The sequence below is a fragment of the Micromesistius poutassou genome (assembly GCF_964030765.1).
Source record: "Micromesistius poutassou genome assembly, chromosome: 7".
In the NCBI taxonomy this organism is placed as follows: domain Eukaryota; kingdom Metazoa; phylum Chordata; class Actinopteri; order Gadiformes; family Gadidae; genus Micromesistius; species Micromesistius poutassou.
Window position 1 is genome coordinate 18194029 of NC_140277.1, and position 16648 is coordinate 18210676.

At 44.6% G+C, this 16648-nt stretch overlaps 3 protein-coding genes across 5 annotated transcripts in view; 2 read left to right on the forward strand and 1 right to left on the reverse strand.

The window, feature by feature from the left end:
* Positions 1-16648, reverse strand: part of LOC311350711 (uncharacterized protein) — an 82711-nt gene that overhangs the window by 34339 nt on the left and 31724 nt on the right. The gene's annotated exons all lie outside the window — the stretch shown is intronic.
* The window catches only part of LOC311350687 (NLR family CARD domain-containing protein 3-like), a gene marked incomplete at its 3' end in the record, with an annotated part of 90117 nt that overhangs the window by 11994 nt on the left and 61475 nt on the right, over positions 1-16648 (forward strand). The window contains exon 2 of one of the 3 annotated variants that reach the window (XM_084470751.1): positions 9706-11510. The exons of the other annotated variants lie outside the window; for them this stretch is intronic. Coding sequence (XP_084326877.1) covers positions 9706-11510 — 1805 coding nt within the window. Of the gene's footprint in view, positions 1-9705; positions 11511-16648 lie in introns of those variants that run through there. 3 annotated transcript variants of the gene reach the window in all.
* Positions 1679-8298, forward strand: LOC311350718 (uncharacterized protein). The gene is made up of 7 exons (XM_084470783.1): positions 1679-1710; positions 1831-1917; positions 3033-3152; positions 3366-3482; positions 3734-3844; positions 5965-6099; positions 8143-8298. The coding sequence occupies exons 3-7, from the start codon at positions 3070-3072 to the stop codon at positions 8261-8263; spliced, it is 567 nt and encodes a 188-aa protein (XP_084326909.1). The 5' UTR covers positions 1679-1710; positions 1831-1917; positions 3033-3069; the 3' UTR covers positions 8264-8298.

Here is a 16648-nt window from a genome sequence, read left to right on the forward strand (position 1 = left end):
CAGCTGACCCGCCGCACGCCGCCGCCCACCGCGTCCGGCGCGTCCTGGCACCGGCCCGTCCGATTGGCCGAGGGGTAGAACGTCTCGCCGCAGTGTTCGCACTGAGCGCGCCCGGAGTGGCCCGCCTTCCCGCCCTCGTGGCTGGGCGGAGACCACGCCCGAGAAGCCCCCATGGCGAGATTTATTTCCATCTCTATCTCGAGGGGCTGCTGCTGATGATATGAGTGGATGGGATAGAGGTCAAATGGGATGGACTCTATGTAATGTGAATACTAAGAGTAGGCAGGAGGTAATGAGTCCATTTGTATCTTTATTCCTGGTAGGGATAATGGTAAGTGTACAGTCAAGTCAAGTTATTTTATTGTCAAATGCACCACTTTACAGGCAAAGCCGTCATAGATGGCAATGGAATTGTTGTGTACAGTGTAATGTAAAATAAAATGGAGAACATGTTTTATTCAATTCTTCAATACATCATATATTGAGGGAAATATTCAGCGATAGGGTCAGAGCGATTGCCCACAGGACCCTCCCACCTGTGGGCACCAGCACGCCTTGCTGTCAAACTATCATACAGGCATGTAGCCCTATTCTAGTAGAACCCCCAAATGCAGTTATTAACCCCCAAAAATCATAATATCACCATTTTAAAATAACCACTGAAGGACTTTAATGGATTTCTGGGTATCAAACGCCTATAGCTGTCCATAGCTGTCCATCACAGGTGAACAGGAAGCTGTCCATCACAGGTGAACAGGTAGCTGTCCATCACAGGTGAACAGGTAGCTGTCCATCACAGGTGAACAGGTAGCCGTCCATCACAGGTGAACAGGTAGCTGTCCATCACAGGTGAACAGGTAGCTGTCCATCACAGGTGAACAGGAAGCTGTCCATCACAGGTGAACAGGTAGCTGTCCATCACAGGTGAACAGGTAGCTGTCCATCACAGGTGAACAGGAAGCTGTCCATCACAGGTGAACAGGTAGCTGTCCATCACAGGTGAACAGGTAGCTGTCCATCACAGGTGAACAGGTAGCTGTCCATCACAGGTGAACAGGTAGCTGTCCATCACAGGTGAACAGGTAGCTGTCCATCACAGGTGAACAGGTAGCCGTCCATCACAGGTGAACAGGTCTTTTCTAAACGTCGCTCATGTCACGGATGGTTTATATTTTGGTCGTATTTTTCCGAAGAGGAAGAAATGTGAGTGATTGCTCTGTTGTGTTGTTACCGTTACTGTAGAATGGACCAATTCAACAGATCAAGTAAGGTACAGGTCTGTGATGGCTGAGACGGCCGCGGTCTAGATACTGTTGAAGAGTCAACCAGTTACATGAATCTAAGTACCTAGACTTTTGATAACTGGGTTATGAAAAATCGTATCAAATAAAGGGTTCGATCAGGAGTGTGCATCTGTGTGTTATTTATTAATAAAATATCTGATATTGTATACTCATTGTTGATTGTGTGGATGTGTAAATTAAAGGGAGTGCTTCTGATCACAATTGTAATAGTTTTAAACATGTTTCGTGCTGTCATTTTAATGAGATTGTCATGAGATTGATCATATTGCTGTATGCACTTTTTAGACGATCCCTAAGCATCCACAGGAAAAGAAAAGCCCTCGAAAGTAAAACTTTGTTGAATGCAACAAAGTTGTTCTCCTTTTAATGGACTGGGCGACTGACGGCAGAAGTTCAACTCGAACTCGTAAGAATGACATTATTACTGTGATTAGAGTTTAGAGTAGAGTTTAGTTTAGTGGGATTAATAATGTAAGATGTCTATGTTTTAATTTGTACTTGTAAGAACTACATTTGAACTCGTAAGAATCATCCGTGCAGACGATTCTTTAAGTGCGACATCAGCTCAAGAACCCGACCACCTTCATCCTCCTCCTCCTCCTCCTCCTCACAGGTAAGACGTGTTGTTCTGCTCATCATGGTACTGATCTAATGATCAATGATCTAATGATCAATGATCTGTTCAGACGTGCTCAACACAGTCGAAGCTCCAGGCTGCTCACCGTGCAGCTGAAGTAACGGTCCGCTCCGTCTCGCTCTGTGGAGGCCAGACTTCCTCTTCCTCAATCCCCATTTACGTGTGTGTGTGTGTGTGTGTGTGTGTGTGTGTGTGTGTGTGTGTGTGTGTGTGTGTGTGTGTGTGTGTGTGTGTGTGTGTGTGTGTGTGTGTGTGTGTGTGTGCGCGCGCGTGCACAATAGCGCCTTTAAAGCAGGACCGATTCCTTACAGATTAATCTTGTTGTAAATAGGCCTACTGGACATTTGGTGATAGCATCACACTCTTAGTTCGCTCAGCGTCACAAACTAGTTCGATGATATTACAAATAGACGGCTTTGAATGTCGAAGCGCGAAGCTGCGAAGCGCTTTTCCTGCCGGTGTTTAGGGATCGTCTAAAAGGTGCATGCAGAAATATCTAACGCTGCAATCTAATTTAAATAACGGGACGAAATATCTATAATACCACTTTATTGTAATCAGAAGCACTCGCAGATTTTCACATCCGAACAATGGATTGCCATCAAACCCTTTTATACAGTATGTCATAAATGGTGTGAATATGTTGCTCATGGTCACCTGTATTTTCAGTAGCACCTTACATTGGTATAGATTGGCCTTAAAACACGTTTATATTCTCCCAGCGTACTTTCACACACATTCAACACACCATAAAATATAGATGCTCATTGTTGATTGTGTTTATGTGCAAATTAAAGGCAGTGCTTCTGATCACAATACAAATATTTGTCAGATGCATTCCCAGGAAAAAAAAAAGTATTTTCAGGTGAATATGGAATTCTAAATTAGTATTCCACGAGTATTGCCTATGAAATTCTATGTAAGAAAATAATAAAGGTTAATGCTACTATTTCATATCGATAAATAAAGGGAACAAGAAACAAATTATTTAGTAGCCTGTGTATTTGATCCAAACATCTCCTCAGCAATCAGTAATCTCATCTCAACCTAACTAATATTTTTTAGAAAAACAATATTTTGCCTTTGTGTAGTCTCCGGTCACTTGTGACTACAGGTCTCCAGTCTACTATGGATGAGGCGAGAGAGGAGGGGGGTCCTACCTCTAAGACCACTCGGTCTGGGAAACATGGCCACCAGAGCAAAGCTGAGAGGTAAGAAGAGGATCTCTCACTGTCTGTGACTGTTGTCCATCTCAGAGCTCAGCAGTGAAGCATCATGACATCATCATTAGTCAGAGTAAAAGCTGTGTGTGTGTGTGTGTGTGTGTGTGTGTGTGTGTGTGTGTGTGTGTGTGTGTGTGTGTGTGTGTGTGTGTGTGTGTGTGTGTGTTGTGTTGTGTTGTGTTGTGTTGTGTTGTGTTGAAGCCCAGGGCAGCAGCAGAGAGCAGACTCCCCTGGACCCAGCTGTGTCTCCATGAAGAGTGACCGCTCTATGGGTCTACGTGGTAACTTTAAAGATGGACGCCCCTCCAGAGAGGAGAGGTAGGAGTTTCAAACAGACGATGAAACAGACCACTTGCAGTGTGTGTGCTCGTGCGCACACAATAGCGCCTGAAAGCAGGACCGATTCCTTCCAGAATAGTCTTGTTGTAAATACTGGACATTTGGTGATAGCATCACACTCTTCGTTCACTGAGCATCACAAACTATTTTGATGATATTACAAATAGACAGCTTTGAATGTCGAGCTGTGAAGCACTTTTCCTGCCGGTGTTTATGTTGTGTTTGTGTAGGACTACTGGTCTCCGGTCTACTATGGATGAGGAGAGAGAGGAGGGGGGTCCTACCTCCAAAACCACTCTCCCACTGTCCCAGAAAGTTCGCAGCTGGATTGAAGCTAAGAGGTAAGAAGAGGATCTCTCACTGTCTGACATCTCAGATGTCAGACTAATAAAGGTGTCACGATATATCACTGCTGAGTGGCTAAGAATTCTCAGTAATGGGAATAACATGTGAAGAGAAGTCTGATCAGGATGATTCAGGTTAAAACCCTAAATCATGTGTACTGGACCGGTCCAAGCTAGATGGAGCAGGTTGTTAGACCCCTTGATTGTTGGAGGGGCCACCAGATGCTAAATGGTAAATGGACTGCGTTAATACACCGCTTTGCTAACCAGTGGCCACTCAGAGCGCTTTACAATTATTGCCAACATTCACCCGTTCATACATTCATTCATACGTCAACGACATGCAAGGCCACAACCAGCTCGTGGAGAGCAGTTAGGGTGGGCCGTCTTGCCCAGGGACACCGCGACACTCTAGGAGGAGCCAGGGTCTCTCTACCTCCTGAGCTACTGCACCAGAACGTTGCTACACTAGGTCAGTGGTTCTCAAATGGGGGTACGTGAAGGCACTCCAGGGGAGAGATTTTAAAATATACATATATTTAAAAAGTAGCATCCATGCAGAAATCCTTTAAAAATAATTATTGAATAGATATTTCAGGAAAATATATAAGATATAAGTTCATAAAATTAATTTTATATTCAGTAGGCTATTCGATTTCATTATCCTTAAAACCCAGAGTCTCCCCCATACCAGGATGGTTCGACCCAACCTGTCATATGCCACCTGGCATCACCTGTCAATCACTTGGATCAACGATGGAGTCGTGGTTGAAGCGTAGCAGCAATTCTTTTGAAAACACGGAGGGACAAGTGGCAAAGAAGGCCAAACCAAAAATGCTTTGCGCTGGTTAGGGGGTACTTGGCTGACTAATATTTCACAGGGGGTACATCATTGAAAAAAGGTTGAGAACTACTGCACTAGGTCATATCTTCTGGGAGAGAACAATGTTCAAATGTTCTGGAAGGCTGTTTCTACCGTCACCAGAACCATCCTGGGTCAGGAGAGTCCCTCCTCCACTGGACTGTATACATGAGAGGACCCCTCCACACTTTACCATCTAGCAGCCCAGTAGCAGGTTGATGAGCCACTGGTCATGTTGGGATGTAAACTAAAGTCAGGGGGTGGAGGGCTGGGTCTGCAGCCCAGACTCTACATGGAACTCTTCCTTAGGCCAGCTGGCCTCCTGAGAACCTTCCTCTACTAGAACGCTCCATGGAGGGGAGAGGAGAACCTATTTACAGATCTCGGGACGTACCATCTCGTTTTCGAGGGGGTCCTGACAAAAAACACAACATGAGATACAATATGCAACAAAGAGCAGACATGGTTACAATTAGACTAATTATGAAAGGACCAAAACAAACACACACACCCGTGGTATAACAACAGTGAATAGTTAGACCGTTAAGAGCAGGAGTTAGGAGCCGTGTGAGTGATAAGAGAACTTTTAAATATAACTCCTATGATATTCAAATGTTATAAAGGAGTTGGTAGGTTGTTCCAGTCTCCAAGAGCCTTATCATTAAAAGCTTTTATTCATAATTCAAGTGAAATCTTTTGAACATGAAATGCGAGATGATTATTATGTCTAAGAAAATAATTTGAGTATGAATTTTGCGGGATGAGTACTTCCTGTAAATAGATGAAATGAGTACATTTGAAAATAATCAGGTATCAGTGCATCTATCGTCTATTTCTGAGATAAAGACGTTGCAGTTGATGTACGTTATACCGTGGTGAAGTCAAAAGTGACAATGTGAGAATATGTGAGAATGAGAATAAGTCTGCATAAATAATTGAATATGACTTCTCATGAATCCATTACATCCAGCGTTTGAGTTTAAATATGACGACTATATGCTATACATCAATCATATTGTAAACAAATAATGTAATAAGTTACTCAGGCCACCAGACTTTCTTTCTCTCTCTTAATTTTTCGTATTTCCATTGTTGTCGTAATATCTTTTATGCTTTATGCATTGACTATTGTTTATGTAATGTGGTGTGTGCATACATATAAGGCATGTGTGTCTTTAATTTTGGTTGAAGCTGTCAATCACACACCTCTGATTATTTACGTCTGTTGAAAAACAATAAAACATTTAAATCTCAGCAAAAAAAGATCCAAAAAAGTCCAGCAGCAGACAGCAGACCCCCCTGGACCCTGCGAGCAGACCCCCCCGAAGAGTGACCGCCCTATGGGTGAACCTCCTGACCTTAAAGACGGACGCCCCTCCAGAGAGGACAGGTAGGAGCTTCAAACAGACGATGAAAACAGACCAGTTGGTTGTTATCAGACTACTGATCAGAAGCAACGAGTCAGGAAAAACAAAATAGTTGTGGACCTTAAATCTCTGTTCCAATAATCTGAGCCGATCTCCAAATGTCTTTGACTGTTGTTCATCTCAGAGCTCAGCAGTGATACATCATGACTCCATCATTAGTCTAAGTAAAAGCTGTGTGTGTGTGTGTGTGTGTGTTGTGTTGAAGCCCAGAGCAGCAGGAGAGAGCAGACTCCCCTGGACCCAGCTGTGTCTCCATGAAGAGTGACCGCTCTATGGGTGAACCTCCTGACCTTAAAGACGGACGCGCCTCCAGAGAGGACAGGTAGGAGCTTCAAACAGACGATGAAAACAGACCAGTTGGTTGTAACCAGACTCTACTGATCAGATACAACAAGTCGAACTCAATAGTTGAGGACCTTCAAACTCTGTTGATGCAGTGTCGTTTCTCCAGACTTCAGATCTATGAATCAGAGCAGTTCTCTAGCTGTCTGTGGCTGTCCATCTCAGAGTTTAGCCATGATTCTTCATGACACCATCATTAGTCTGAGTAAAAGCTGTGCGTGTGTGTGTGTGTGTGTGTGTGTGTGTGTGTGTGTGTGTGTGTGTGTGTGTGTGTGTGTGTGTGTGTGTGTGTGTGTGTGTGTGTGTGTGTGTGTGTGTTGAAGCCCAGAGCAGCAGGAGAGAGCAGACTCCCCTGGACCCAGCTGTGTCTCCATGAAGAGTGACCGCTCTATGAATCATCCTCCTGACCTTAAAGACGGACGCCCCTCCAGAGAGGAGAGGTAGGAGTTTTAAACGGAAGATGAAAACATTTGGGTGTAATCAGACTCTATTTATCAGACACAACAAGGCAGGAGAAAATAAATACTTTTAAACCTTCAAATTCTGTTGATTCAGGGTCATCTCTCTAGACTTCACATCCAATAATCAGAGCAGTGTTTATAGTGATGTGCATTCTCTTTGTGTGTGTGTGTGTGTGTGTGTGTGTGTGTGTGTGTGTGTGTGTGTGTGTGTGTGTTGTGTTGAAGCCCAGGGCAGCAGGAGAGAGCAGCCTCCCCTGGACCCAGCTGTGTCTCCATGAAGAGTGACTGGTCTATGAGTCGTCCTCCTAACCTTAAAGATGGACGCCCCTCCAGAGAGGAGAGGTAGGAGTTTCAAACAGACGATGAAGCAGACCACTTGATATCTGACCCATATCTGAGTTCATCAGAACTGTTTCTCCCCCGGCTTGTCATCAGAATATGGATCAGTTGTTCTTCAGCCTGAGCACTACTGGAGTTGACGTCTTTCAGCAAGAGGACCCTGCTCCTCGTACCTCCAGCTCACTCACTTTCTGTCACAAGTCTCTTTGGATAAAAGACAAAATACGACCCCCACTTTTTAAAGAGTCGTTTCTGGAAAAATATTTTTTTAAGATCAAATCACTTTTTATAAAGAAAATCATTTTATTTGAAAATCCTAATAATTAAAACCGTTTGTTTTCCCCAAACCTTGCTCGCACACCGCAACAAAGAAAAGAGCAAACAAAGAGACTTTCTCTCAAAGTACGGTAACTGTTAGGGCCCAGCTCCTACGGGGAAAGGGAAGCAGCATGGAACCACAAGGAGTCGGTCAAATGAAAGGCATTCATCACCAGGAAGACGGAATGTAGATCGACTTTTAAAAGTCTAGACCCCGAACACAAGACAACCACACTTTGTCAGACGCAATTCCAGGAAATAAACCTTGTCTTATATTCAGGTCAACACGGTAGTTCTAAATTAGCATTCCAAGTTTAATTTCAATGCAATTCTATGTAAAAGAAGAAAAGATTCATATATAAATAAAGGAACAAGGTCAGGATAAACAAATTATTTTGGAGCCTGTACATCAAAATTCAATAATCTCATCTCAACCAATTTGACATATTGTTATTCTGCAATAAAAAACAGGACTTTGTGTGTGTGTGTGTGTGTGTGTGTGTGTGTGTGTGTGTGTGTGTGTGTGTGTGTGTGTGTGTGTTGAAGCCCAGGGCAGCAGGAGGGAGCAGACTCCCCTGGACCCAGCTGTGTCTCCATGAAGAGTGACCGCTCTATGGTTCTACCTGTTGTGTTTAAAGATGGACGCCCCTCCAGAGAGGAGAGGTAGGAGTTTCAAACAGACGATGAAACAGACCACTTGATATCCGACCCATATCTGAGTTCATCAGAACTGTTTCTCCCCCGGCTTGTCATCAGAATATGGATCAGTTGTTCTTCAGCCTGAGCACTACTGGAGTTGACGTCTTTCAGCAAGAGGACCCTGCTCCTCGTACCTCCAGCTCACTCACTTTCTGTCACAAGTCTCTTTGGATAAAATACAAAATACGACCCCCACTTTTTAAAGAGTCGTTTCTGGAAAAATATTTTTTTAAGATCAAATCACTTTTTATAAAGAAAATCATTTTATTTGAAAATCCTAATAATTAAAACAGTTTGTTTTCCCCAAACCTTGCTCGCACACCGCAACAAAGAAAAGAGCAAACAAAAGACTTTCTCTCAAAGTACGGTAACTGTTAGGGCCCAGCTCCTACGGGGAAAGGGAAGCAGCATGGAACCACAAGGAGTCGGTCAAATGAAAGGCATTCATCACCAGGAAGACGGAATGTAGATCGACTTTTAAAAGTCTAGACCCCGAACACAAGACAACCACACTTTGTCAGACGCAATTCCAGGAAATAAACCTTGTCTTATATTCAGGTCAATATGGTAGTTCTAAATTAGCATTCCAAGTTTAATTTCAATGCAATTGTATGTAAAAGAAGAATAAAGGTATAGATTAATTGATTCATATATAAATAAAGGAACAAGGTCAGGATAAACAAATTATTTTGGAGCCTGTACATCAACAGTCAGTAATCTCATCTCAACCAATTTGACATATTGTTATTCTGCAATAAAAAACAGGACTTTGTGTGTGTGTGTGTGTGTGTGTGTGTTTGTTCTCCACAGACACCAGAGGAGGTCAAAGGTTCCCAGTGGTCCGTCTGTACAGCAGCAGCACACAGAGTTGAAGGTGTGTAAATGTACAACACTGAGTTCAGTCATGAATGACATGTGAACAACATCTCTCCTGGAGCTAACAGTCTCCAGGCTTCCCTCTTCAGACCAGCAGGACGTGAATCCAGGACAGACACACTGATGTCCTCAGTTAGTTCACAGTAAAGTTCTCATTGATGTTTGTTCTGTTCCAGCGGATCAAGGAGAACGCACACACTTTTCTAGACAAGGAGGTGGAGAAGCTCTGGAGGGTTCTCTACCCAGATTACCCACAATGCTCAGAGAGCCAGAGGGAGGAGGAGGAGGTGGATGGTGAGGAAGAGGAGCAGAGGAGGCGCGCCAGAGAGGGAGTAGAAGACATCGCACTGCTCTGCATGAAGCAGTTGAAGCTGGAGGAGCTGGCCGACACACTGAGGAGCAGTAAGATACTCTTATTCTGAAAACAGATTTTGATATATGATCACTAGTGCCCCTTTTTAAACAGGGCACTAGAAGTAAAAAACCAGCAGTAATAATTTGATAGATAAATTCTTATTTTGTTTTCTAATGTAGAAAGTGTTGCTGCTGAGTGCCAACGTAAAATCAAGTCTCATCTGAAGGAGAAGACCCAGTGTGTGTTTGAGGGAATCGCTAAAGCAGGAGAGTCAAGACCTCTGAATGAGATCTACACAGAGCTCTACATCACAGAGAGAGGCAGTGGAGAGGTCAACAAGGAACATGAGGTCAGACTGATTCAAACAGCTTCCAGGAAACCAGCCAAGGAGGAAACACCAATCAGATGTGAAGACATCTTTAAACCCTTACCTCGACAAGATAAACCAATCAGGACAATGATGACAACTGGAGTGGCTGGCATTGGTAAAACCATCTTAACACACAAGTTCACTCTGGACTGGGCTGAAGACAAAACCAACCATGACTTAGACTTCATATTTCCCCTCACCTTCAGACAGCTGAATTTATTGAAAGATAAAAAGTTTAGCTTGGTGGAACTTCTTCATCACTTCTTTATTGGAACCAAAGAAGCAGGAATCTGCAGATACGACCGGTTCCAAGTTGTCTTCATCTTGGATGGTCTGGATGAGTGTCGACTTCCTCTGGACTTCCAGAACAACGAGACCTGTACTGATGTCACAGAGTCCAACTCTGTGGACGTGCTGCTGACAAACCTCATCAGGGGCAACCTGCTTCCCTCCGCTCGCATCTGGATAACCACACGCCCTGCAGCAGCCAATCAGATCCCTGCTAAGTGTGTTGACATGGTGACAGAGGTGAGAGGGTTCACCGACCCACAGAAGGAGGAGTACTTCAGGAAGAGATTCAGAGAGGAGAAGCTGGCCAGCAAGATCATCTCCCACGTCAAGACATCACAAAGCCTCTACATCATGTGTCATATCCCAGTCTTCTGTTGGATCACTGCTACAGTTCTGGAGGACTTCTTCAAAACAACCCATGGAGAGGAAGAGATGCCCAAGACCATGACTCAGATGTACAGCCACTTCCTGAGGATTCAGTCCATACAGGGGGACAGGAAGTATCATGGGAGAGCTGAAACAGATCCACACTGGAGTTCAGAGAGCAGGGAGATCATTGTTTCTCTGGGAAATCTGGCTTTTAACCAGCTGCAGAAAGGCAACCTGATCTTCTATGAGGCAGACCTGGCAGAGTGTGGCATCGATATCAGAGCAGCCTCAGTGTACTCAGGAGTGTTCACCCAGATCTTTAAAGAGGAGTGTGGGCTGTACCAAGACAAGGTGTTCTGCTTTGTCCATCTGAGCATCCAGGAGTTTCTGGCTGCCCTTTATGTCTTTAAGACCTTCATCGACACTGGTGTCAATCAGATCTCAGAAGAACAACCAACCTCCAGGTGTTCTTCTCTTATTGTAAATAAATCTGATCTCTTCTATGAGAAGGCTGTGGACAAGGCCTTACAGAGTGAGAACGGACACCTGGACTTGTTCCTTCGCTTCCTCCTGGGCCTCTCTCTTGATACCAATCAGAATCTCCTACGAGGCCTGCTGGGACAGACAGGAAGTAGCTCACAGACCAATCAGAATACACTGTCTTACATCAAGAAGAGGATAGGTGGAGATCTCTCTCCAGAGAGAAGCATCAATCTGTTCTACTGTCTGAATGAGCTGAACGACCGTTCTCTAGTGAAGGAGATCCAACGGTTCCTGAAATCAGGAAGTGTCTCCAGAGAGTCTCTCTTCCCTGCTCAGTGGTCAGCTCTGGTCTTCATCTTACTATCATCAGAAGAGGAGCTGGACGTGTTTGACCTGAAGAAATACTCTGCTTTAGAGATGGGTCTTCTGAGGCTGCTGCCAGTAGTCAAAGCCTCCAAAACATCTCTGTAGGTTCACTAATAACATGTATTACAATACACAACACAGTATACATAATACTAGAATATAAGTTGTAATAATATACAAACCATCTCTGTAGGTTCATTAATAACATGCACACATGTACAATACACATAATACTAGAAGTTAAAGGTTATAATAATATACAAAACATTTATTTATGTGTTCTAAGACCTTGTATTACAACACATGCAACACAATAATACTAGAATAATATAAACATCTACAATACATGTCTGTTGGTCCAGGCATAACAAATTAAATTACTTATAACAAATATAAGTATACAGAGACATAGTTATATGGTACAAAGATTTTTTATTTATTTTTATAAATGTTAAAAGTGATATCAGTTCTGAAGAGTAACATGTTCCTGTCTCTTTATTTTGTGTGAAGGCTGAATGGCTGTCATCTGTCAGAGAGATGCTGTAAAGCTCTGGCCTCAGTTCTCAGCTCCAACTCCTCTAGTCTGAGAGAGCTGGACCTGAGTACCAATGATCTGCAGGATTCAGGAGTGAAGCTGCTCTCTGCTGGACTGGGGAGTCCACACTGTACACTGGACACTCTCAGGTCAGTTTACTTAATGTGCATAATAAAGTTTTACTATCAGCAGACATTTAACTGATTCTTAAATAGTTGTCACAAGCCTAGACGTAATCATTGTATGCATGCCACCTAACATACTTGGTTTTTCTGAATTAACGACATAATTAACTCTGAATTCAGAGATACATTTTTATTCAATGAAAAGTGAACCCAACATCTTCTTTGGTTTAAATGTCGTCATTTGTTTTAAATGATCGTCAATATAGTAATGTATTAACAATATATTATATGTTAAAAATGTATGCCATTTTATCACTGTTACTGAAATAAGTCCCCAATTTAGAGAGAAAAGGGGTCAAATCCTATGTTTTTTCCATTCTCCCCAAAACACGCCGTGAACGCTCCACTCTGCTGAACGCAGGTGGCGTTCTTTACGTGACGACAGACTTTTCCGAGGAAGTCTGACGTCACGACTGAGGGGCACCCCCCTCCTCTGTAAAGCTCCGTCTGAGCAGCTGTTAAGGGGAAGTAGAGCGAGTGGACCCAAATGCTCACACAGAGTGAGGCTGACAGACAGTAAATCAAAGGGTCTTTACTGAGGGACACAAATATGTAAAGGAGGGACTTGGGGCTTGAAGGCTGGATGGTAGTCAGAGAGGGAAGGGGTCGGTGACAGGAGGGTAGTCAGACAGGGGAGGGGTCGGTGACAGGAGGGTAGTCAGACAGGGGAGGGGTCGGTGACAGGAGGGTAGTCAGACAGGGGAGGGGTCGGTGACAGGACTGTAGTCAGACAGGGGAGGGGTCAGTGACAGGAGGGTAGTCAGACAGGGGAGGGGTCGGTGACAGGAGGGTAGTCAGACAGGGGAGGGGTCGGTGACAGGAGGGTAGTCAGACAGGGGAGGGGTCGGTGACAGGAGGGTAGTCAGACAGGGGAGGGGTCGGTGACAGGAGGGTAGTCAGACAGGGGAGGGGTCGGTGACAGGAGGGTAGTCAGACAGGGGAGGGGTCGGTGACAGGAGGGTAGTCAGACAGGGGAGGGGTCGGTGACACTGTACAGGGAGGAGATTGTTAGGGCGAGCGACGGAGCCCAAGGACTCAACAATGTAGACACTAGGAGGGACCAGGGACGAGGTACTGACTGTTAGTGTGAAACAACGATCTAGCGATGATTGTATACATTTAAAATGTCTTAAATTACATATTAAACTGGGGTTAGTTGTGTGAATATTTTTAATTGACAGTAATTTAACTATCTGTTAAGAGTAACATGTTCCTGTCTGTTTGTGTGACTGTAGAGCCCTAAAATAGAGTAACAGACTCTTCTTAAAAAGTTTATTTGAAGACACGTTTTCCAGTTGTTTCATCATTCATAAAACATTATAGATGTATAATTTATGTATAATTAAAACAACTGCATATTTTTTAAAGGCTGACTGGCTGTGATCTGTCGGAGAGATGCTGTGAAGCTCTGGTCTCAGTTCTAAGCTCCAACTCCTCTAGTCTGAGAGAGCTGGACCTGAGTAACAATGATCTGCAGGATTCAGGAGTGAAGCTGCTCTCTACTGGACTGGGGAGTCCACACTGTACACTGGAAACTCTCAGGTCAGTTTACTTAATGTGCATAATAACATTTTACTATCAGCAGACATTCAGCTGATTCTTAAGTAGTGGAATAGTTGTCACAAGCGTAGATGTAATCATTGTATGAATGCCACCTAACATACTTGGAAATTTACTTGAGAAAATGAATTCTGTTCTTGTTTTTCTGAATTAATGACATAATTAACTCAGAATTCTGAGTTTTTATGGAATAATAAGCCTGTCTTTTTTTCTGAATTACTGTGTTAATTATCTCAGAATTCTGAGGTAAGATTTCATGGCAAAAATAAATGTGCTGTTTTTGTTATTTAACAAGTCTTAATGTTTTATATGATCTTCACTATAGTAATCCATGCCATTGTATCTCTGTTACTGAAATACGTCCCCAATTTAGAGAGAAAAGGGCTAAAATCCTATGTTTTTGCCATTCTCCCCAAAACACGCCGTGAACGTTCCACTCTGCTGAACACAGGTGGCGTTCTTTACGTGACGTCAGACCTTTACAGAGGAAGTCTGACGTCACGACCGAGGGGCACCCCCCTCCTCTGAGAAGCTCCGTCTGAGCAGCTGTTAAGGGGAAGTAGAGCGAGTGGACCCAAATGCTCACACAGAGTGAGGCTGACAGACAGTAAATCAAGGGGTCTTTACTGAGGGACACAAATATGTAAAGGAGGGACTTGGGGCTTGAAGGCTGGAGGGTAGTCAGAGAGGGGAGGGGTCGGTGACAGGAGGGTAGTCAGACAGGGGAGGGGTCGGTGACAGGAGGGTAGTCAGACAGGGGAGGGGTCGGTGGCAGGAGGGTAGTCAGACAGGGGAGGGGTCGGTGACAGGAGGGTAGTCAGACAGGGGAGGGGTCGGTGACAGGAGGGTAGTCAGACAGGGGAGGGGTCGGTGACACTGTACAGGGAGGAGATTGTTAGGGCGAGCGACGGAGCCCAAGGACTCAACAATGTAGACACTAGGAGGGACCAGGGACGAGGTACTGACTGTTAGTGTGAAACAACGATCTAGCGATGATTAAATAAAAAAAATGAAAAATGTCTTAAATTACATGTTCAACTAGGGTTAGTTCAATATGTGAATATTTTTAACAGACAGTAGTTTAACTGTCTGTTGGAAATGTTCTGAAGAGTAACATGTTCCTGTCTGTTTGTGTGAGTTGTGGCAACCCTGCGCTGTCTGGCGTGGACGATCCGCGCCAGCACCCGGGGCGGCCGTCCGCGGGAGATATGTGCTGTAGCGGCGGCGCTAGAGGGCTCATCGAGCAGACCCAGACAATCAGGGACATTGGGATCACCTGGGGGGGCCAGAGGGGAGAGGGGTTTTAAGGGCCGGGCACGCGGGAGACGGGGGAGAAAGTCGAGTGGAAGACGGACGCGGTAAGAGACAAGGTGGAAGCCGGGAGCGAGCTCCACGCCGCCCTCCCGAACGGACCCGAATCCGAGACGCATTCCTTTTTTTTGTTTGCCCCGCTGGGGAAGTACCTGAGTTGCTGTATGATTTTCCTTTTTTCTGTGAGCTGCAAGTAATAAAACCGCTGCACCGCCACCCTGTTTCAGCGTGTGTTTTAAGAAACCCTACACCGCCGACGATCGGGGTTGCCACAGAGTGTAGAGCCCTAAAGTAGAATAACAGACTCTTCTTAAAAAGTTTCTTTGAAGACACATTTTCCAGTTGTTTTATTTATAAAACATTACAGATGTATAATTTATGTATAATTAAAACAACTGCATATTGTTTAAAGGCTGACTGGCTGCCATCTGTCAGAGAGATGCTGTGAAGCTCTGGCCTCAGTTCTCAGCTCCAACTCCTCTAGTCTGAGAGGGCTGGACCTGAGTACCAATGATCTGCAGGATTCAGGAGTGGAGCTGCTCTCTGCTGGACTGGGGAGTCCACACTGTACACTGGAAACTCTCAGGTCAGTTTACTTAAAGTGCATAATAAAGTTTTATTATCAGCAGACATTCAGCTGATTCTTAAATAGTGTAGTAGTTGTCACAAGCCTAGACGTAATCATTGTATGCATGCCACCTAACATACTTGGAAATTCACTTGAGAATTTTTTTTCTGCTCTTGTTTTTCTGAATTAATGACATAATTAACTCTGAATTCTGAGTTTTTATGGAATAATAATCCACTCTTTTTTCTGAATTACTGTGTTAATTATCTCAGAATTCTGAGATAAGATTTTATGGCAAAAATAAATGTGCTGTTTTTGTGATTTAACAAGTTTGAATATGTTTCATATGATCTTCAATATAGTAATCCATGCCATTGTATCACTGTTACTGAAATAAGTCCCCAATTTAGAGAGAAAAGGGGTCAAATCCTATGTTATCCCCAAAACACGCCGTGAACGTTCCACTCTGCTGAGCGCAGGTGGCGTTCTTTACGTGACGTCAGACCTTTACCGAGGAAGTCTGACGTCACGACCGAGGGGCACCCCCCTCCTCTGTGAAGCTCCGTCTGAGCAGCTGTTAAGGGGAAGTATAGCGAGTGGACCCAAATGCTCACACAGAGTGAGGCTGACAGACAGTAAATCAAGGGGTCTTTACTGAGGGACACAAATATGTAAAGGAGGGACTTGGGGCTTGAAGGCTGGAGGGTAGTCAGAGAGGGGAGGGGTCGGTGACAGGAGGGTAGTCAGACGGGAGGGGTCGGTGACAGGAGGGTAGTCAGACAGGGGAGGGGTCGGTGACAGGAGGGTAGTCAGACAGGGGAGGGGTCGGTGACAGGAGGGTAGTCAGACGGGAGGGGTCGGTGACAGGAGGGTAGTCAGACAGGGGAGGGGTCGGTGACAGGAGGGTAGTCAGACAGGGGAGGGGTCGGTGACAGGAGGGTAGTCAGACAGGGGAGGGGTCAGTGACAGGAGGGTAGTCAGACAGGGGAGGGGTCGGTGACACTGTACAGGGAGGAGATTGTTAGGGCGAGCGACGGAGCACAAGGACTCAACAATGTAGACACTAGGAGGGACCAGGGACGAG

Coding starts and splice junctions, on each gene's coding strand:
- LOC311350718 (XM_084470783.1), top strand. CDS start 3,070: ATGGATGAGGCGAGAGAGGAGGGGGGTCCTACCTCTAAGACCACTCGG. Junction 3,153..3,365: donor CACCAGAGCAAAGCTGAGAG/GTAAGAAGAGGA, acceptor GTTGTGTTGAAG/CCCAGGGCAGCAGCAGAGAG. Junction 6,100..8,142: donor CGCCCCTCCAGAGAGGACAG/GTAGGAGCTTCA, acceptor TGTGTGTTGAAG/CCCAGGGCAGCAGGAGGGAG.